General features: G+C 42.9%; 1 protein-coding gene across 1 annotated transcript in view; it reads left to right on the top strand.

Annotated features, from left to right (window-relative positions):
• LOC149287382 (transmembrane protein 131-like) overlaps window positions 1–21,158 on the top strand; it is a 63,231-nt gene that overhangs the window by 29,796 nt on the left and 12,277 nt on the right. Inside the window, exons 9-22 of the mRNA XM_089492892.1 lie at window positions 1,461–1,566; window positions 2,131–2,284; window positions 3,886–4,056; window positions 4,445–4,517; window positions 5,154–5,274; window positions 5,730–5,865; window positions 6,429–6,538; window positions 7,217–7,289; window positions 7,726–7,853; window positions 16,984–17,126; window positions 18,104–18,290; window positions 19,421–19,606; window positions 19,729–19,881; window positions 20,524–21,128. Coding sequence (XP_089349018.1) covers window positions 1,461–1,566; window positions 2,131–2,284; window positions 3,886–4,056; window positions 4,445–4,517; window positions 5,154–5,274; window positions 5,730–5,865; window positions 6,429–6,538; window positions 7,217–7,289; window positions 7,726–7,853; window positions 16,984–17,126; window positions 18,104–18,290; window positions 19,421–19,606; window positions 19,729–19,881; window positions 20,524–21,128 — 2,346 coding nt within the window. The remainder of the gene's footprint in view (window positions 1–1,460; window positions 1,567–2,130; window positions 2,285–3,885; window positions 4,057–4,444; window positions 4,518–5,153; window positions 5,275–5,729; window positions 5,866–6,428; window positions 6,539–7,216; window positions 7,290–7,725; window positions 7,854–16,983; window positions 17,127–18,103; window positions 18,291–19,420; window positions 19,607–19,728; window positions 19,882–20,523; window positions 21,129–21,158) is intronic.

Below are 21,158 nucleotides of genomic sequence, written 5' to 3'. Positions count from 1 at the left end.
CTAAGCTTTAACGCATGTAAAATCTTTCAAAGTTATATAGCTGTTATGTGGTATGTTATATCCTTTTGGTGTTTTTCATATGTATCCATTTTCAGGAGCTTTTTTTTCCTGTGTGATTTGTATATGACATTTCCCAGGTCTTGTTCTCCAAGTGATATACCGAGAGATTGTAATCTGTAACGTACAGGAAATGCTCACATTTGCTTTATATCTGTTTTATAACGCTGGAGCAGTGCTTAGTTATATCGGCTGACCTCCAGAATGTTCACATAGAAGCTTTGATCTTTACGTTGTGTTTTTTCTGATGGGACTAATTTAAAGGCTGATGACCATCAGGAACCCATAGGCAGCCTATCACATAGCGTTAGCATACAGATCGTTAGTACGAAGACATATTCCTGAAAAGCTAAACCGCCCGTATCCTGAAAACAGTACATTGTTCAAGCAAAGTAGGAAATGGGATTGTCTAAAACAGCTCGGTGCTGTAATTAAGTGGAGACCACGCCGTCACTGACTGGTGACTAACGTGCCTAGGGCCTTGAAGCCGGCCCGCGTAGCATAAAATGTTAGGTGATGGGTGGGAATTGCATCGGCTATTATGAGAATTCGTATTAAGCAGTCCACGGAGGAAAGCTGGCCGTTTTTCAGTACTTGTTCCTCTGAAAGCGGCTCTACAGCATGTTTTGTCTCAGTACGGCTCAGGTTTCACAGAACGCAGAAAAAATCTCTTATGGCACAGAGTAGGAAATTCTCTGCCAAAGAGAAGGACAAAGCGGATCCATACTCTCTCCCCTTACATAATATCTGAAAGAAAAATATAGTATATATTCTTTGTCGTGTAAGGCTACCTCGTTTTATAGCTGCAACATATACATAATATGTATAATATATTACATAACATATACATATATAAAACACTAGCACTGGCTATTGGCTGATTAGTAAATGCCAAGAATGGAGAACATCCTGGTGATTCTGTCTACTCGTTTGTGTTTAGAATCCGTTGCATACGTTCACGCTATCATTTTACAATCCGGATGTGTATGACGTTCAGTTGTGAGATTGTTCAGTCCCCTCGTTTTCTTCTTCTCGTTTCTTCTTATTTTGTGTACATTTTCAGGATATTCATCATTTTCTTGGAGATAGTTTATCTGTCCAGTTCGAGCCTGTGATGCTTCTGAGTTCTTCCGTAAACTTCACGAAGGCTGCCAGCGTTTCTTGCACAGGTCGGTCTGTATGTGAGCGCCGTATACGTTCTATTTGTATAGCTGGGAAACCGAAACCCGTCGCTGGATAATCTCAACATCAGTGCTGGCATTTTGGCCTACGATAAACTATATAATCAAAAAGTACAAAAGAAGTGTGCGTGAGTGATAACAGGAAGAGTATCGTGACTTTTATATAGTTTTAACATAGACTTTTAAATGATCCTTTTTTTCCATCCTTTTTTCGTGTTCCAGTTGCCGCCAGTGATCCAGAGTTTGATTGCAGCGGGAAAAAAAAGCCGACCGTCTTAGAAGCTGCTTCACCTCCTTACTTGTGTTTTTCTCGCAACGTGACAGAGGGGTATGACACTAGCTTTTTCATTCAATTACTGTATATAGATATAGGGGCAAGTAGCCACTCGTTAAGACACGGATGGAAAAGTGGGTCCGTTTACTGTGTTGTGTAGTATAGGTCGATGGAGAAGGCTAGCCACAGTTCCTAAACTTTAAAAAAAACCAAACAAACAAAAAAAAACAAACATTTAAGTTAGTGGCCCGCGCATTGTCTAGATTGCAATGAAATGTTGGGATGAAAATGGTTTGGACTACTTATTTTCAGCACGGCTCTCCGAATAATGAAGATTGAAGCTGGTGATTTTCTTTTGAGGATATGTGCCAGGGAACCCTCCCCGGTTTGCTTGCCCATATGGATTCAGTAAACGAGGGGGGCACAGGGACTTGAATCCCGGCTCAGGCCAACACGTTGCAGGGATTGTTTGTTACGATATGATCGTTTCCTTTAGTCTGTATTTGATACGTATTGTTAATGGCATTTACAGTGTAGTTTGCTTGTTGATACTCTGCCTGAATCTGTCATCATTCCACGGTTACATTTTATCTAAGAGTGTGTTATTTCCCTTTGCAGGTATATAAAATTTGACGCTTCAAAAATATCATTCTATATGCAACCATTTCAGGACCCTGTTGGTTTATGGTCAGTTTGGTTGGAAAATAACCTAAACTTTCGTATTTCCCTTTTTGAAGTGGTGCTAGCAGACGAAGCCAAGAGTATATTTAAGGTAGGCTGCTGTTTGATAAAACACTAAAGTGGAAAAGGGAGTGGGGGGGGGGATTTTCTTTGCTTCATTTAAAGAAAACATTTCAAATGTTTTAAAGCATAGCATATTACTAAAATCTAAGCCTATATAAGCCCTGGATAATTCTTTTAATGGGAAAACTTTACTATTTGTACGTTTTTGTGGTAACCCTTCGCTAACATATGACATAAAAGCAGGCACTGATAGTCGCCGTGGACATTTTTGTCTTTTTGTGTCACTGAACCTTCAGATGAAATATAATTTTGAACATTTCACTCCAGTTTATTTGCTCTCACTGCTGGTTAAGTGTAAGGGGGACCCTGGCTGGGGGGCGATTAACCCCTTCAAGATCAGGGCATACCTGTTACTTCCTGGTCACGTGTCATCAGAAGACCGGGACGTACCAGGTACGTCATTGATGATGCGCGATCTAGCGTCACTCTGAACGCTGGGATCGCGAGGGGATGGCTGCTACTGACCACTGGGTCACCCCAGCGATCCGTGGCAGCCAATCCCCCTCAGTTCCGTGCACATGATCATTTCTGAAGCGAATCACGTGTATGGAACTAGGAAATTTAAATGGGTATGCGGTCTTTATTATTATTATTATTATTTATTGTTTTATATAGCGCCATCAAATTCCGTAGTGCTGTACAACGGGTAGACGGGACATAACAAGTAGCATGTAATATAACAAATTGACTAATAGAGACAACAGGTGAGGAGGGTGAAGACGCAGTACCCAAATGCCGGTCTTGAAGGGGTTAATAAATATATATCAAGGCAAAAAACAAGTCTTCAGGTCCATCCTTGAAGGCTTTTTCAAGTCCTAGAAAGCAGGTAGTTTACAGAACATCCGCTCTTGGTGCACAGCAATCCTTTCTGTTATCCATTACATGCCCTTTAACAATTTTGTTCCGAATATGTTCCAGAAGATGGCTGCACTTGGTTTAATAGACTTTATCAAACCGAGTGTGACATATCTGGCCATGAAGTTAAGTTTCCATAGCAAATACAAATCATGTGCATGTGCAGCGTTTGTTTATCTTCACTGAAGTCAGCTGACATAAGGGGGCTCTATTTTTTGGCTATTTTTTTGAGTTCACAGTAGTGCAATGGTGACATCTGCTGGTGAATCGGGATATTGCAGCTTTGACATTACTTGTGATGTCAGTGCATGTAATGATCAATTTATTTGTGAATGTGCAATGTGTCCTGGGGAGTAGTGCGCATGCTCATCTATAGTACCCATGTTCTTTAGAACCAAAGTTTGTTCGTTCAAAGTTCTTCGTATTTCGTGCTTGGGTATATTGCTCCCCTCTTTATAAGTTTCCCTAAAAAAGGGGAGGGCAAGTATTATATATGAGATAATAGCTTTTCAGTTTAGACCATCTTGTAAATGGGAAATAGTGTAAATTACTGACTATGGTAATATCACGTCTCTATTCCCTTGAGCTAGAACTCACTACACTGGATATGTTACCATGCATTGAAGCCATGCTAGTTTGTGGTTTGGAACAGCTATGTTTTAGTGTGGAAATGAATGTCGTAGTAAATGTAACAAAATATTCTCGTTTATCTAGATCCGTAACTTCACCCACATGTCAGCATTGTCTCCAGGCTGCTGGGACGCGTTTACGTTGAAGATCCAAGCCAAAGACACGCGGTTAGATCACTTGACAAAAATGCGGATCACTACTTCCACAGGAGTCACGTATGAAGTCCCAATTCACATTCACTCTGTGTTTTCTAAGGTACCGCTGGAAATCTGCATTACTAACAAGTTACTGTAAACTATTTTAGCAGTTATTCCGAATGACATTTCACTTGGCAGCCTTTATACTGTAGTTGGGTGTTCTGTGCTTATGAGATGTTTAAACTAAGCGTCGGAAGAGTTCTCATCCAACTGCAGCGGTTGTCTAATTCTTTGTAACATTGATCCTTTGATCGTCAAGCAGGTGTCTGAGGATAGATTATTTGCAGGGCTGCAGTTGGACAGACTAGGTTTAGGATGCTAGACTGGTTTAATTCTTGACGTATTGAGCAGTAGTGTAACTCAGATTAATACAATTGCATACCGCTAGTAACTGGTTTGGCATATGATGCTTAATGTTCTGCTTTTTTGTGTTCCCTTTCTTTCAGCCAGGGAACCCACAGTTCAAGAAGCTTCATGCGCAGTGTGGATTGCACCCGATTATCAGAAGCCTTGATCATGGTAAATGTGCTTGTGTTTTGCTTTTCTTCCAATTGCACGAACCTATCAGTGGTGATTATAAATGAGGCATGTGTATATATATGTATATATATATATATGTATATTTTGGAGCTTCCGGTTGTATATTTATGCAAGCAATAATTTTCTTAACAAAATGTATACAAAATAAAGCTAGTGTCAAATTATAATTTTAATTCTTTTCAAATAAAATATTTTGGAATTTGTAATAAAGGTTTGTGTAACGTGTGTGTGTGTGTGTATATGTATGTGTATATGTATGTATATATGTATGTATGTGTGTGTGTATATATATATATATATATATATTATATATAGTGTGAATGTAGGCATACACACACAATGGGAAGATTTCTCATTTAGAATTGATTGATATGGTTATGAAATGTTAATGTGCTGTCTCTCAATCCTGACTTATGTTTTTGTATTCGTAATATAATGTGTCATTATGATTATGACATCATTAGGGGTTTTACATACTGAATGTGCTTTCATTTAAGAATATTTTTTATAGACTGGTTTGATGTACTATTCTCGATATTAGGAAGCATACCTGAATCAGTAAACTATTAAAAATGCAGAGTTAATGATTTGTGAATGTAACTTTGCGTTCTCCAGAACAAATGCATCGATGGCAGAAGACTTTTTCCTTGGGGTTGTCTGCTTGGAGTGTAGATTATGAGCTGGGAACAGAGTTGTATGAAAAATATCAGAAGTTGCAAGATGGGGCAGCCTGCAGGTAAGTGCTTGTTTTCTCAACGCTCTTGTGTAACAACTTGTTAATAAAACTTTCTTTTGAAGACGCAGTAACGTCATCATTTTTTAGCTTTAGGAATGGTCAGAGAGGACCATTTCTATTGCCTTAACACTCATCTATACGATCCGGGCCTGTGCTAGCTAATTCATATATGCCAACTGTCCTTCTTTAGAAAGGCCCGTCCGTTTTCCTTCCCCTGATGTCCCCCTTTTTAAGCGACTTTAAATGTAGCTAATGATGTCATGGAGAAATGTGCTTTAAGGTGCTGTCATAACCTAAGCAGAATTCAGTCTCTAATGCTATTCGAAATTCTGCTTGATTTCTTCCATCATTCCTGATTAATTAAGGAGAAAACGGATAATGCCTTAAATACTTTGATTGCAATCAATTTATTTCTCAAATAAGTATGTGAAATATTTTATATCTTTATGTTAAAGAAAGAAAACATCGGAAGCTGCCGGTTCCGTACAGCAGAACAGAGATGCCGAGAAACCCATTTCCCGACTGCTGCAATTGATCGCTGAGCCGGGGCTCGTTGTAAACTTTGCCGCCACTGCGCTGAGTAACAGTTCGGTAATAGCAGACACCATTATACCATTATCGGCTACAAGTGGATATTTCTAATGTGGTTAGGCTGCATGGCTACTTCGCTTTAAAAACCCAGAAAAAAAAATAACAGAGGTTCAGTCAAAAGTATATGTGCAGAAAATATATTTTTCAGGACTTTCTATTGGAAATCCTCTAGTATTCTGTTTTCTGTATATAACGAGGCGTGTGCACTCTCTGCTCCGCTCCAGCTGTGACCTTGTAAATGATGTCACATCTGTTATGTAATGTTATAGTATGGCCAATACCCTAGAGGTCTGTGCTTCCTGAAGGGCTGTTCGTATTTAAGAAAGGTGTTCTCTAATCACTGTGCTTTAAACGAATAATTGCATTTGAGTCCGTGTATTAAAACCGCAGTTATGTCAGGTAAGCAAAAATCCTGGCATGCCTGCTGTGTGACCTTGCTGTTATTTAGGCCTTTTATACTGGTGTACGAGTAGCGTGTCAGATCACGCGTTATGTAGGGCCAGCCTTGCCGCTCATGTACAGAACATGTAAATATCTGATATTTTCTCTTTTTTGTTTTGCAGGTGAATTATGTCACCCTAAAGAACCCTTCCCCCTTCCCTGTGACACTTCAGCTTCTACCTCTGTCCCTTTATCCCAATCCACAGGCTCTTCTGGCTCTGCTCAGCAAATGGTATGGATGTTACGTTATGCTTTAATACGCTGCTAGTTTAATTGACGTTTTAAAAACCATTCTACTTTGCAAACATGTTCAAATTAACAAAGTTTAAGAACTTTTTGCTTTCCTCTCACATTCCTAATCGAACTCTCTGTGAAACTGATTGGAAATAGCTGCCGATTGATGCTTAGCCACATCATTTCATTTTGTAAATATGGGGCCGGATACAGCATCTCCAAAAATCATAGCTCAGCATCAGTGTCTTCTTTCATGGAATGATATCGCGGCTTCATTGTGCGACCTTAGGCCATAATAAAAGATGAGCGTACCATGCGTCATACTGTTCACTTGTGTGTGTATACACGAGATGTTTGCTGGGTTTTATTTGAAAAGTCTAGACGTGACTACACAGTCTATCCCCTTTTAATGTGAGGTTGCAGTGATTGCGAAATGTTGTTTTCATGGCTTGTCTTTACTGGAAGATGATATAAATGACAGAAGAAGACGCAGTAGGTAGTACCAGTTGCTGTTTTCTTCAGTGGTAACAAATATGGAAAAGAAAGGAAATAAAAAATGGTCAGATTTAGTGTAGAACTTTCCTGGCCGAACTTGTTAATCTAAGTTTATTTAGTGGTAAATTAAGAGATTTTGGTGTGTTTGATTCTATTAGATGAAACTTCTTTTCTGCTGTAGGTACGGAGTCAGCGAAGAGGCAATTGACATCACAACAGCTGAATTCAGACTTCAGAAGGAACGCAGACATCCGGTAAGATTCGCTTGCTTGTGTGTTTCTCACATATTTTGTTCTCGTCCTTTAAAAGCAGATAGCAGTTCATAGTATTTGCAAAAGATTTCAGTGGCAGTGGTGATCACATTTTCTCTGGTGACTATTATTGCTTTTTAATGCTAGCACACATCAACACAGCCTCGACGGTACATCGATGAAGGCAGCAGGTCCACCCCATCTGTTATTACGCACCTTTATGATAATCTCTAGGCTGTGTTATAAAAACTCCAATTGTGAAGGAAAAAAGTGGCACAAAAAGGTTTGGATGTTGGCGTAGTGTGCAGGACCAACCGATCCACGCATCTTAGAACTTTGTCATGAAGTCCAACCAGCATCAGTTTAGCGTGAATGACCGGTGCTGTGTGTGTTCTGACTGCATGGTGCAAACTATATGTTACATTGTTTGCCTTTCCAGCTCGAGGAACAGGATGATCGCAGCCTTGAAATACTTGAATTAACGTTGCTGCCTTGGGAAAGTCGCCAAGTCGGGGTAGTCTTTACACCAATGGACTATAGGAAAGTCACTTCGCTCATCGTAATCAGGTAAGTCCAGTTGGTGGCTGGCAACCTTTTATACTTAAAGGGAATAGTAAAGCCTTGTCATATATACTCACCCTAACATGCGGTGTCTGTAATATAGCTCACCTTTTTTGAATTAACAGCTTTACAAGGTTACCCGTTACTTGTCAACTGGTTTTTGCTACGCCGTTAAAAAATAGCAACACACAAGAGCCCTTGGTATAATATATCTTTATTCTGTTGCTTTTAGTTTTTGTAATAGCAAAAGTAAAAATGGTCAGCAATACATCCTGCCATTTACATCCTGTAAAGATTGATGAAGAGTGAGAGAAAAGAGAGACGAGACATAAAGAAGAGGAGAGAGGAACATATAGAATGAGGGCACATGTGTATCAACTTTATCAATGTTAATACAGTGACACAAAATTCCAATAAATGGTTCTGATAAATTCCAATTCTTTTTCTAACACACGTTTTCACTACGAGGTTCCATCACTCTCAATGTCACAGTTGTCATATATTGGGAATTGCTATTTTAAATACTAATGTTATATTTACAATTTCAAATGCTGACTTGAGCGATACACTCCTGTTCCCTGGAAGGCACTGAACCAACTGAGAACGTAGCGATGCGTATCTGCATGCTTTTCTAAATCTATTCCCATTCTAAAGCATTTATTAAACTAAACCTGACCGCACTGTATGCCCATAGGTTTGCTGTTTGTTCAATAGCTGAGGAACTAGCAGTGGAACTCACTTGAATAGAATAACATGACATAGTTTTATTATTATTACTAATAATAATAAAAATATTTGTTGTTATTGTTATTATCTTTATTCCAGTTTTTAGAAATCTTGTACGATTGGCATCCGATCCATATAACTTATTATCCATCACTTTCTATAGTAATACTGTGTTGCTTTATAGCATACCGTATTGGCTCGGATATAGGCCGCCCCCGTATATAGGCCGCACCCTAAAAGTTTGGTGCTTTTTTAAAGAAAATTTTTTTCTTTAAAACAGCACCAAAAAAACATGCTGCCACTCTGCCCCCCCCCGAGATATGCTGTCACTGTCCTCCCCCCCCCCGAGATATGCTGCCACTGTCCTCCTCCCCTCTCGAGATATGCTGCCACTGTCCTCCTCCCCTCTCGAGATATGCTGCCACTGTCCTCCTCCCCTCTCGAGATATGCTGCCACTCCCCCCCCCCCCCCCCCCCCCGAGATATGCTGCCACTCTGCCCCCCCCCCCCCCGACTTACCAGATCAGACTCCCGGGTGTCTTGCGGGGCCGGCGGGGGACATCTACGCAATACGCGTACACAACTTGTACAAGTTGTATACGCGTATTGCGTAGATGTCCCCCGCCGGCCCCACAAGACACCCGGGAGTCTCCTCTGGTAAGTCTTGGGGGCAGAGGTAAAACGCATCGTGCAGACGGTCACCGGCTGCGGCGATGCGGGTAAACAACCTCCGCAGCCGGTCACCGTCCGCACGATGCGCTTAGACAACCTCCCGTGCACGGCTGTCTAAGCGTATCGGGGAGTAGGATGCAGGTCCCCTGCACCGCTGCGGGGGATCTGTATCCTAACCCTGCCCGGCGCCCGGGACTGCATGTCCCGGGCGTCGGGCGCTAGACCCCGAATATAGGCCGCACCCCCACTTTAAAGACTTAAAGTGGGGAAAAATATTCGAGCCAATACGGTATTTAATTTTATTGAAGCATGGTTTGTTCTGTACAAGTTGAAGCTCGCACAGAGCTAAATTCAAATTATTTGTAGATGTCTTGTTATGTAACAAGTCTTGATTTATGAGTTTCATGTGTCAGGATTAACCCCTTCGCGACCTTTGCCGGTTCAGGACCGTCATAACAAGAAGGTCACTAAATGACCTTTGACGGTCCTGAACCGTCAAAAAATTAAATAAGCTTAGAAAGTGATCAAGGATCACTTTCTTCACTTAAACGGCCTTGCTGCAATGCCTCGATGTCGAGGCATTCAGCAAGGCCGAGATCGGCATCGGGGGCCATGTCTGGCCCCTCCCCGGGGCGTCAACAGCCGCCATACATTGTATGGCGGCGGACGCCCGTTTTAAAAGCGTTTAGGAGGCGATCAACGATCGCCTCCTAAACTTAAATGGTGTCGCTGGAATGCCTCGATCAGGAGGCATCCAGCGACACCAAACACTTACCTCTGGGTGGGCTGTGACCGCTGCCGGTGATCTTCGCCATCAAGCAAGATGGCGGCGGCCCGGGAAATAAAACAATAAAGACGAAAAAGTTCGCTAGAGGGTCTCCAGACCCTCTAGAGAACTGGCTCCACTTGCTGGTTGAATACAGGTACTGCATTCAACCATGCAAGTCAATGGAGCCCAGCTTTCTAATCACTATGTGATTAGTAAAATATTCAAAAAAAATAAAAATAAATAAAAAATGGAAAAAAAAATTAAAAAAAAATGTGCTAACATTTAAAAATAATTATGCAGTGATGTCACTAGATGAACCATCCAGTACCAGCAAAATGTGTAAAAAAAATATAAAAAAAGTATTAAAAAAATAAAATAAAATTAAAAAATAAAGTTTATTATTTTGAGCAAGTGCTAAAAATTCTCAAAAATCTCAACAAAGAGTTAAAATAAAAGCACTTCAAATACCCAAGGGGTGTCTAATATATAAAAAAAATGGCTGATGGGGTAAATTGGAGTGGCCTAGCTCAAATATAGGGCATAGGTACAGACTGACCAAAATGGAGAAAAAAAGCGCACTTCCCAAATGTGGCATTTTAAATCTGAAAAAACCCGACAAACCCATGCATGTCGGGTATCACTGCACTCAGGAGATGTTCCTGAACACACATTGGCGTGTTGTTTGACAGTGGCATATACCAGGACCTGTATATCTATAACTAAAGTACAATTTGTGTGAAAAAAAAAATAAAAAAATTACTATTACAAAGTTTGACAAAGTGTAGTTCTATAATTGGTGCATGGAAAGGGTTAAAATAACAGCATTTGGAATACCCTGGGGTGTCTAGTTTTCAAAAATATATGGTTTGAATGGGTTAAATTGAGTTAACCGGCTTCAAAGATATTCCAAAGAGGAGAGGGAGGCACAATGACCAAATGACCACCTGAATTACGCATGCCCCAAAAGTAGCCTTTTACCAGCCAAACAATCTGACAAACCCATGCATGTGGGGTATCGCTGTACTCAGGAGATGTTGCTGAACACATATTGGGGTGTTGTTTGACAGTGACATATACCAGCACCTGTATATCTATAACTAAAGTACAATTTGTGTGGAAAAAAAAATAAAAAAAATTACTATTACAAAGTTTGACAAAGTGTAGTTGTATAATTGGTGCATGGAAAGGGTTAAAATAACAGCATTTGGAATACCCTGGGGTGTCTAGTTTTCAAAAATATATGGTTTGAATGGGTTAAATTGAGTTAACCGGCTTCAAAGATGTTCGAAAGAAGAGATGGAGGCAGACTGACCAGATTTGTTAAAAAAGATTTGGAAATCATAAAACGCTGCTTGTACTTATTGCCCTATAACTTACAAAAAACAGCAAAAAAACATAAAAACATTGGGTATTTCTAAACTCAGGACAAGTAGTAGAATCTATTTAGCTAGTTTTTTTACTTGCTTTTTTAGGTGAGTAAAAGATTTTTCAAATAAAAGTCATAAAATGTGTTTTTTTTTCAATTTTTCACCATGTTTTTTTTATTTTTTTTATAGTAAATAAGATGATACGATCAAAATAATGGTATCTGAAGAAAGCCCATCTTGTCCTGAAAAAAACAATATATAACTTATGTGGGTACACTAAATGGGTGAGGAGAAAATTACAGCTGAACACAAGCACCACAAAAGTGTCAAAACAGCCTCGGTCCCACAGGGTACAAAACGAAAAATGAGCCCGGTCCTTAAGGGGTTAAACAATGTTTTGGTTGTTGATGTTCTTAATTCACTTTTTTTCCCTGCCATCCCAGGTGACACTGATGAGAGACTCCTCCTCCGTACCTGAGATAGGGCAGGACTCAAAAGGTTAAAAGGCCCCTCCCCTCCTAGCACCCTCAGTGTTTTTTCCTGCCCTACATCAGGTAGGGAGGACTCGTCTCCCGTTTGTTGTTTTTATTCGGCTCTAGGTTGAGCCGGTTCTCCCTAGGGCTAAGCCCCCTCGGGTGGGGGTATTTTCTGCACCGTAGCCGGATGGCTGGTGCCGCGCTGCCCGGCGCATACTCACCTCGGCTGTGTGGTGGTCCGTTCGGCTTCCTTCCCTCAGCTCCCGCTGTTTTCTCTTCTGCCGGTGCCTTCTGCATTCCTAGACGCCGCGGTCCGGCGTCTCGGCGTTTTTCAAGATGGCGTCTCTGCTGCTTCCGGCTAGGATTGCTAGGCATGTCCGGTAGGCGTTCCTAGCCTCGTTTTCATTCAGATTCAAAATTTTGGCGCCAAATTTGCTGCTGTTGCAGCTTGCAGCCTGGTTTGGAGCTATTTAAGCGGTATGGTGAGTTGAGAATGGATTGTTATATATTTTTCTAACAGTGCTGTTGCATTCTGTCTGATTATGTCTGCTCCAGATAATTCTGAGCCTCCCTCTGTTGAGGAGCGGCCTAAAAAGGCTTTAGCTAAAACTAAGCATGCGCAGTGTTCTGGTTGTCACAGGCCTCTTCAGGATGCTAAGAAAAAGCTCTGTTCCGCCTGTTTAAAGTCCGTGGCGGATTCTGAAGCCTCTGGTGGGAGAGAGTTTTAGCCTGGCTTAAGGAAGAGATGCAGTCCACCTTTTCTGCCTTTCGTCAGTCAGTTCCTGCTCCTTCCCATCTTCCGGCAGTACGGGAACCATCTCTCCTGGGTTACCAGCAGTTCTCTGACTCCGAGCTGGAGCTGGAGGAGTATTCTTCAGAGGAAGGTGAAATCCGGGAGGAAAGCTCCTTTTTGTTCCCGGTGGAAGAAATCGATACTCTCGTTTCTGCTGTTAAGTCTGCCATGAACTTGGAGGATACAGCGACACCTAAGAGGGATCACTTCTTTTCCGGCTTCTCCAAGCAGTCACCTGCTTTTCCTGTGCACCCTGCCTTATCCGACATCATTAAGCAGGAATGGAACCATCCAGAGAGGAGAGTTAACCTGTCCAGGCGGGTGAAACGCCTTTTTCCGTTTGAGGAGGACTTTGCCAAATTTTGTGCAACCCCGCTGGTTGACACCGCGGTGATGAAAGTTTCCAGAAAGACTGCCTTGCCGCTGGAGGATGGCTCTCATTTCTCGGATCTAATGGAAAAGAAGGCTGAAGCGGCCGTTAAGAAATCTTTTGAAGCTTCCACTGCTGCTTTTAAACCTGGCATAGCATCTGCCTCAGTGTCTTGAGCTGTAAAAATCTGGCTGTCACAGATCGAGGAAGACGTTGCAGCAAAGACGCCTAGAGAGACTATCCTCAAGAACATTGCTGCTATCAAGTTGGCTGTGGATTTTCTCTGCGATGCCTCAATTGAAAATGTCAGGATGTCAGCCAGGGCCTCTGCACTTTCGGTGGCGGCCAGACGGGCCTTATGGCTTAAAGCCTGGGGGGCTGACAATGCCTCAAAGAACAGACTGCTTAATATCCCTTTTAAAGGAGGGTCTCTGTTTGGCGAGGAGCTGGAGTCCCTGCTTGAGAAGACGACTGGTGATAAACATTGGATGCCACAACGCAGAACTGCTGCCAGGAGGCGGCAGTCCTTTCGTCCATACTTTCCAGGCCAGTCCAGGGGCTATGGTTCCGGTTTCTCTCGTCCTGCAAGGGAACATGCCTTCCGGGGCAGATTTCATCGTGAAAGGGTAGACATGACAGGTTCGCCTTCCCCAAAGCGGCCCAGGACCCCAAAGGTTTTGCATGACTCGGCAGGCATCCCGGTGGGAGGAAGACTTCGGCATTTCATAGACTATTGGTTCTTCATCACCCAAGATTCCTGGGTGAGATCCATCATATCCCAGGGTTATCGACTACAGTTCGAGAGCAAGCCTGCAGACCAGTTTTTGATTTCCCACCTTCCTCAGAACCTGGAACAGCGGGGATTCCTGTTGTCTGCCGTCCAACGGTTTGTAGATACAGAAGTCCTTATTCCCGTGCCCCTGCAGGAACAGGGTCAAGGGATTTATTCTCGTGTCTTTTTGGTTCCAAAAACACCAAAGGGGTTTCGTCTCATTATAGACCTGCGTTTCCTGAACCGTCACCTTCGTTTCATAAGGTTCAAGATGGAGACCGTACGATCGGCCCTGGACTCTCTAAACCTTCAAGACTTCATGGTCTCCATAGACCTAAAGGATGCGTATCTTCATGTCCCTATGCACCCCTCCCATCAACGGTTTCTGCGGATAGCTATTCTTTGGGGTTCAAGAATCAGACATTTTCAATTTCAGGCCCTTCCATTTGGACTGTCTCCAGCCCCCAGAGTATTTACAAAACTCCTTGCAGTGGTGGTGGCCCATTTCAGACGCCAGGGCATTTCGGTCATCCCTTACCTGGACGATTGGCTGATTCACACTCATTCAGCATCTCTCCTTCAGTCTCACCTTTCCCGGGTGGTCCATACACTTCAGGATCTCGGCTGGATTCTAAATTGGGAAAAGTCCAACTTAGTTCCTGCTCAACAATTGGTGTTCTTCGGCCTTCGCCTGGATTCCTGCGAGGGAAAGGCTTTTCTTCCTTTAAGCAAGATCAGCGGTATTTATTCCCTAACCTGCAAGGTACTTTCTGCGCGCAAGAGTCCACTAAGGCTATGTATGTCTCTTCTCGGCAAGATGACTTCAGCAAGGTATGCAGTTCCCTGGGCCCTGGCTCACATGAGGGTCCTTCAGAACCATATTCTTCATCTGCTGGAGGAGAACCCATTCGCCCTGGACAGACTGGTTCGTCTTCCTCCGCATGTCAAGGCATCCCTCTCCTGGTGGCTCCTGCGAGACACTCTGGCCTCGGGAAGACGATGGGCCTGGTCATCCAAGGAGCTCCTTACCACAGACGCGAGCAGAACAGGCTGGGGAGCCACTTATCGGGACAGCTTTGTTCAAGGTCTCTGGTCGCCTGCCACTCAGCTCCTTCCCTCAAACTGCCTGGAGCTGCTGGCGGTGGAGAATGCCCTACATCACTGGGAAAAGCGGCTCTTCGGCAAGAACATCCTGCTTCGTTCCGACAATCGGGCGGTGGTCGCCTACATCAACAAGCAGGGTGGTACGAGAAGTCCTCGCCTGCTGCGCCTAGCTCTCAGGATTTCCTTTTGGGCAGAATCACGTCGAATGACTCTGTCCGCGGTTCACCTACAGGGGTCTTTGAATTCCCAAGCCGACTTTCTGAGCAGGACTTCCGTTCAAAACAACGAATGGGCTTTGCATCCTGCAGCCTTCCACATGATTGTCCAACGGTGGGGAATGCCTGAAATAGATCTTATGGCCTCCAGGGACAATGCTCAAGTTCCAGCATTCTTTTCTCTCAATCCTCAGGACCAGCCACTGGCGGTGGATGCCTTCGCCCAAACTTGGAGTTTCAGCCTCGCCTATGTTTTCCCTCCATTTCCTCTAATATCCAAGGTTCTGCAGAAGATCAAGGCCGACCGGGCGTCTGTTATACTAGTAGCCCCAGACTGGCCCAAACGTGTCTGGTACGCGGGCTTAGTCGCACTCAGCCACGCACCGCCCCTACGGCTCCCGGCTAGGAAAGACCTGCTTCACCAGGGTCAGTTCCTTCATCCAAATCCTGCGGTTTTTCAGCTGACGGCTTGGAGGTTGAACGGAGAATTCTGAGGTCTCGAGGCTTCTCTGAGTCAGTTACGGAAACTCTTCTTCGCAGTCGTAAGAAGGTCACATCCCTCAGATACATTAAAGTGTGGAAGAAGTTTTGTAGCTGGTGTGGATCCAGGAAAATTCATCCTTCAGACAGTTCTCCGGCTGCCATTCTGGAATTTTTACAAATGGGGTTTGACCATGGACTTCAGCCTTCTACCATCAAGGTCCAGATTGCTGCCATCAGTGCTTTACTTGGCTTCAACTTGATTTCTGTTCCAGTCATCAGGCGGTTTTCCAAGGCTATGGTGCGTATTCGTCCTCGCCCTGTCTCCAAGATGGTGCCCTGGGACCTGAACCTGGTCCTTCGCAGGCTCATGTTACCACCTTTTGAGCCTCTTCAATCAGTTTCCCTACACCTGTTGTCTCTGAAGACGGCCTTCCTGGTGGCCATTACCTCTGCGAGGCGTATTAGTGAACTCCAGGCCCTTTCGATAAAGGAACCGTTCCTGCGGGTTTTTCCGGATAAGGTCATCCTCGCTTTGCCCCCAGAATTCTCACCCAAAGTTCAGACGGCTTTTCACAGGGACCAAGAAATTGTGTTGCCTACGTTCTTCTCGTCCCCTCAATCGGCGGAGGAAGAAGCGCTGCATACTTTGGACTTAAAAAGATGTCTTTCAATTTATCTGGAACGTACGCAGCCTCTGCGCAAATCTTCTAGTTTGTTTATAGCCTCTTCTGGTCCCAGTAGAGGTCTTAGCATTTCTAAGCGTACAATGGCAAAATGGATTGTGTCAACTATCAGCTTGGCTTATACCGCAGCTGGCAGGGTTCCCCCTCCCGGGATTCGTGCCCACTCTACCCGCGCAGTTTCCACTTCATGGGCTGAACGATGTCTCGTCTCGCCTGAACACATCTGCAAGACAGCTACGTGGGGAACTATAAGTACTTTTATACGACATTATAGACTCGATCAGATGGCGCAGGAGGATGCGCTGTTCGGTCGTACGGTTCTTGGGGCTGTTCTTTCCACCTGAGGTTCTTTGTTTCCCACCCTTCTTCTTTGGTATATCTCTCATCAGTGTCACCTGGGATGGCAGGGAAACATTAAGTTCTACTTACCGAGAGCTTCTTTTCCCTGCCAATCCCTGGTGACACGTTTGGTTCCCTCCCTTCCTTTCAATAAATGTTTTTTGCAGCAGTTCTGTGTTCCTGTGTGGTCTTTGGTATTCACTGAGGGTGCTAGGAGGGGAGGGGCCTTTTAACCTTTTGAGTCCTGCCCTATCTCAGGTACGGAGGAGGAGTCTCTCATCAGTGTCACCAGGGATTGGCAGGGAAAAGAAGCTCTCGGTAACTAGAACTTAATGTTTTTTGTTTTTTTTTTATTTTTCCTTCATAGGAATAATTTGACTATATTAGACATGATCACGGTGGAAGGTGTTGGCGCTAGAGAAATGCTTCGTGTCGGGGGGAGGCTGCCCGGAATAGGGGGATCCCTAAGATTCAAGGTACCGGAGTCCACGCTAATGGACTGCAGGCAACGTGAGTACTACACCCTGCCAACCTGTATTTAAATAAGTGGCAAAACATACGTGTGTATTATATCCGTAAGCATAAGATGAACGCCTCCTTCCAAAAGCCCCTTCTGGACCTTATTGGCGTCTTGATCACAGAGAAAATCAGCAAGGAAAGGACTTACGGAGAACCATGTTTTTTTGTTTTTGATTACAGAAAACGTTTGCGCCATTAGAGCACCCTATATTCTAACTAATATTTCTGTGATCATTTTAGAAGTTATTTTAACACTGCTTAATTACTAAAAAGGAATCATTATCTGTAGAAGTGCAGTGTGGAGGCCACTTTAATACAGCCCTGACTTGGCAATTGAGCACTATCCAGTCCTCTGCGTAGTCTGCGGACACATTCTCAATGGGGCAGCAAAAAGGATCTAGTCAGGGTGTGGGGATGATTTCCTTTAAAAAGTGGGTTCTAAAAGTTTTGATGTAAACCTGTCAGTTAAAATTGTCATCTAACATTTTGCCACAGGGCAATTTTGAAGGAGCATTAAAGATTTTGCTCAAAAAAATCTAAGAATATTGTGTTTACAGTATTATTTTACAGCTTTATTGCCAAGCATAGAAAATACAAAATTTTCAAAATTAAAAAAAAATATGTTCAAATTAACGCAAGCAAGATATGCTGGTGAAGAAGAAGGCCGCCTTGATCTTGTGACCTTACAGTCTATTAGATGGATTAAAGAGGGGATGTAGTAACCCACACTGTATTATGCGCTTCACAGTAGAATGAATCTTTGGGGCAAGAACATTTTGTTTAACATGTATTTTTAGTTAAGTAACGTGGAGATCATACTGTATACTAGAATGCTGTTGTAACGATGGTACTAGAATGCTGTTGTAACGATGGTACTAGAATGCTGTTGTAACGATGGTACTAGAATGCTGTTGTAACGATGGTACTAGAATGCTGTTGTAACGATGGTGCCCTCTGTTTTGTTACAGAACTGAAAGAAAGCAAACAAGTGTTGTCAATAACAAAAGTCTTCAAAGTGGAAAATATTGGCTCTCTGCCTATAACCGTTCTATCCATGAAGATAAATGGATACAACTGCCAAGGGTTTGGGTTCGAGGTTTTAGATTGCAACACATTCTCTCTTGGCCAAAATAGTTCCCGTGAATTGAGTATTGTGTAAGTAGCCTGGCTTGTTGACCTATACCGCGGAAATCTGATACAGAGCTTAATGTTAATGTTTACCTCTGAATGTTGATTTGTGTGATATTTAATCCTTTCGACACTGAAAGTCTTTCAATATTTACACTTAATATCCTTACCTGGAAAAAGCATCAAACGCTATGCAGTGCAGAACGTTGGCGTAATATCAGCGCAGATCTCTGTTCCCTCACACCTTGTGGGAGTCCTTCTTGGCCCCTTCATGGTTCCCAAATAGATCTAAACAGTTGCGTCATGGAAATGTTCAGTAATAAAATGTGAGCATCATGTGGGGTTTCCTTCACCACATTCTGTACGGATTGAATTGCATCCAAGCCTTTCCGGTCAGCGCCCTCATTCAATGCTAGGTATATCTGTTATTGAACACGGCTCCTTCTGTCATGGATAGCATCATCCTTTTATTCCACATACTGTATGCTGGTACTCCACTCACTAAATGGAAATAAAGGATAGTTTAGTTTTAACAACGGATGACACTTTTTGTCACTTGTACATCCGATTTGCAGCACCATACTAACTTTGTGTTCTGGCACTGAACATATTTGTAGGTAACTGATTCACTTTTTTATAGGTGTAAACTGACCCCATAATCAGCTATTTTGATGCAATGGATTTTCACTCCACTCTACAAATTACAGATATCTCCTACAGAGGGCGCTCTTTCACTTTTGCAGAATGGTTTGCATAGAGAAAGCACAACTTGTGCGCGGCAGTGTTAAAAGCTATATTTAGGTCTTTTAACTTTTTTTTTTTTTTTTTGTTATTTTACAGAAGTTGTTTTTCTTAGTTAAGTATAGGATTGAAGAGAGATTTGGCTATGTACACAATGTTTCACTTAATTAAAATAACTGTAAAACTAAAGTGTGCAGTTGAAAGCGAACCGCGTGAAACCATTTGCCAAAAAATATTGGGTGTACTTGACAGACTTGATTTAGACCAAAAGCTGTAGACAAAAGGGCATAAATCACATGTGTATAATATGTATCAATACTTTGAGTTCCCTAAAATAGGGGGAAATGTATAGTATGTAATATTTTAAGCTTTTTCTAGGAGCTATCATGCTAACGTATGTTTCCTCGGCTGCATAGGTTCATTCCAGACTTCACGTCGTCGTGGGTAATCCGTGAGTTGACCCTCGTGACTGCATCCAATCTGGAGTTCCGCTTTACTCTCAATGTTACCCTTCCCCATCACCTGTTACCCCTGTGTGCGGATGGCGTGCCGGGACCAAGCTGGGAAGAGTCATTTTGGAGACTAACTGTGGTTTTTGTAAGGTAAGGGTTAAAGTCAGGGTGGCTGTTTGTGCTTTTTTTGATTATAATATGTTTATAATATTTTAAAGTTAACACTAGTATGTAAATGTGATTAATTTTAATCGATTGTTTTCTGTCTCCAGTTTTTCTCTACTTAGTGTAGTTTTAATAGCCTTCCAGCAAGCACAGTATATTTTGACAGAATTTCTAAAGCTGAGACATCGAAGCGGCGGCGTCAGTTCTAACTGTCAGCAAAATCCCAGCACGGTGGATACAATCTCATCGGAATCCTACAGGTATATTATTTATTTGATAGTCCGTCGCCATATATTATTTTCTCCTCACGGTGCGGATCGTTAAGAGGATTTGTTTCTTCTATCGGCGCTATGAAAGTTTCCCTGCAAAGGGATTTCTTTAATAGCAAATAAGATTAATGTAAAGCCTCAAGCTAAACAAGTTTCACCTTAAAAGTGGGGCCGTAAACTTTGCGGATGGTTCAGTATTGTGGTGAGCACTGTATCCATAGTGTCTTCCGTATTATATTTGTCAATTATTTTCACATCTGAGATAAATCCTAACTAAATTCGATTTTTGGCTCTCTGACATAGACCAAGTTCATAACCAGGGGGGGATTTTCCATCTTTTCCCCATAGTCTTTCAGTAGAAACGGTAGAAAGATATCAATGCTTTGTTAATGAATGTTAATACAGAAAGATTGCTGTGGTCCAAAAACTGAAGAAGCAGTGGTTTTGTACCGCTACACATTATTTCTTACGTTCTTGCCTCTTAAAACTCATCAATTTACTTGTGTGCTATGTACTTATGAGTGCGAAACTCCTACAGCATTTCCCTTTACAGCACAACAATCTTGATTTGTGAAGCTCCCAATTTGATGATGTTAGGTGCATTTTGAATGACTTTGGTTTTCTGTGATACAGGAGCAGTTGTAAGAGCTTCTCTGACTCGTGTAGCCCTCCGGATAAAGGGAAAGGAAAAGGCTTCCTTGCTGTTACTGCTCCACCGAGCAGGAGCCAAAATGCTTCCAAAAGAGGCCCCGCTTCGTACAGCCACTCTCAGAAGAAGCACAAGTGTTCTGTGTATTACAGCATTAAGCAGAAATCCAACAGTTCCACGGGCAGTGCGGCCGCGGCATGCGATGCAGGTCAGCAGCATACCTCAGACACGCGGCCACCCTCCCCGAGGGACTCGCCGTGCAGCGAGGCTCTGCGCGAAAATTGGCCAGACTGTAAACCTACCGATGCTTCAGATACGGGTAACCAAAAGCACTTAACCAGCCCAGCAGCCGCTCTGGGCAAAGAGGAACCTTCGCTGCAAAACACACTTCTCCCGCAAAGAACTGCTGGCGAAAGCACTTCCAAGGAGGAGCCCATTAAATGTATGTTTCCAATGGAAACGAGCCTAAAAATCTCAGAGAGCGTATCTGAGCCCAAACAGCAGGACTCCTGCGTGACCGTGTCTAGCAAAGTGCCGGAAAATCACTCGTCAAGGAGTCTGCAGCAGACCGCCTCCAAGAAGATGGAGGGTAAATTACACCAGCTCTTATAGTTACTTT

Source organism: Sceloporus occidentalis, unplaced genomic scaffold, assembly GCF_023333645.1.
Source record: "Sceloporus occidentalis isolate IW3139 unplaced genomic scaffold, rSceOcc1.0.p SCAF_61, whole genome shotgun sequence".
NCBI lineage: Eukaryota > Metazoa > Chordata > Lepidosauria > Squamata > Phrynosomatidae > Sceloporus > Sceloporus occidentalis.
Note: the sequence above shows the minus strand (reverse complement) of the source record. Positions and strands in the feature narration are given on the sequence as shown.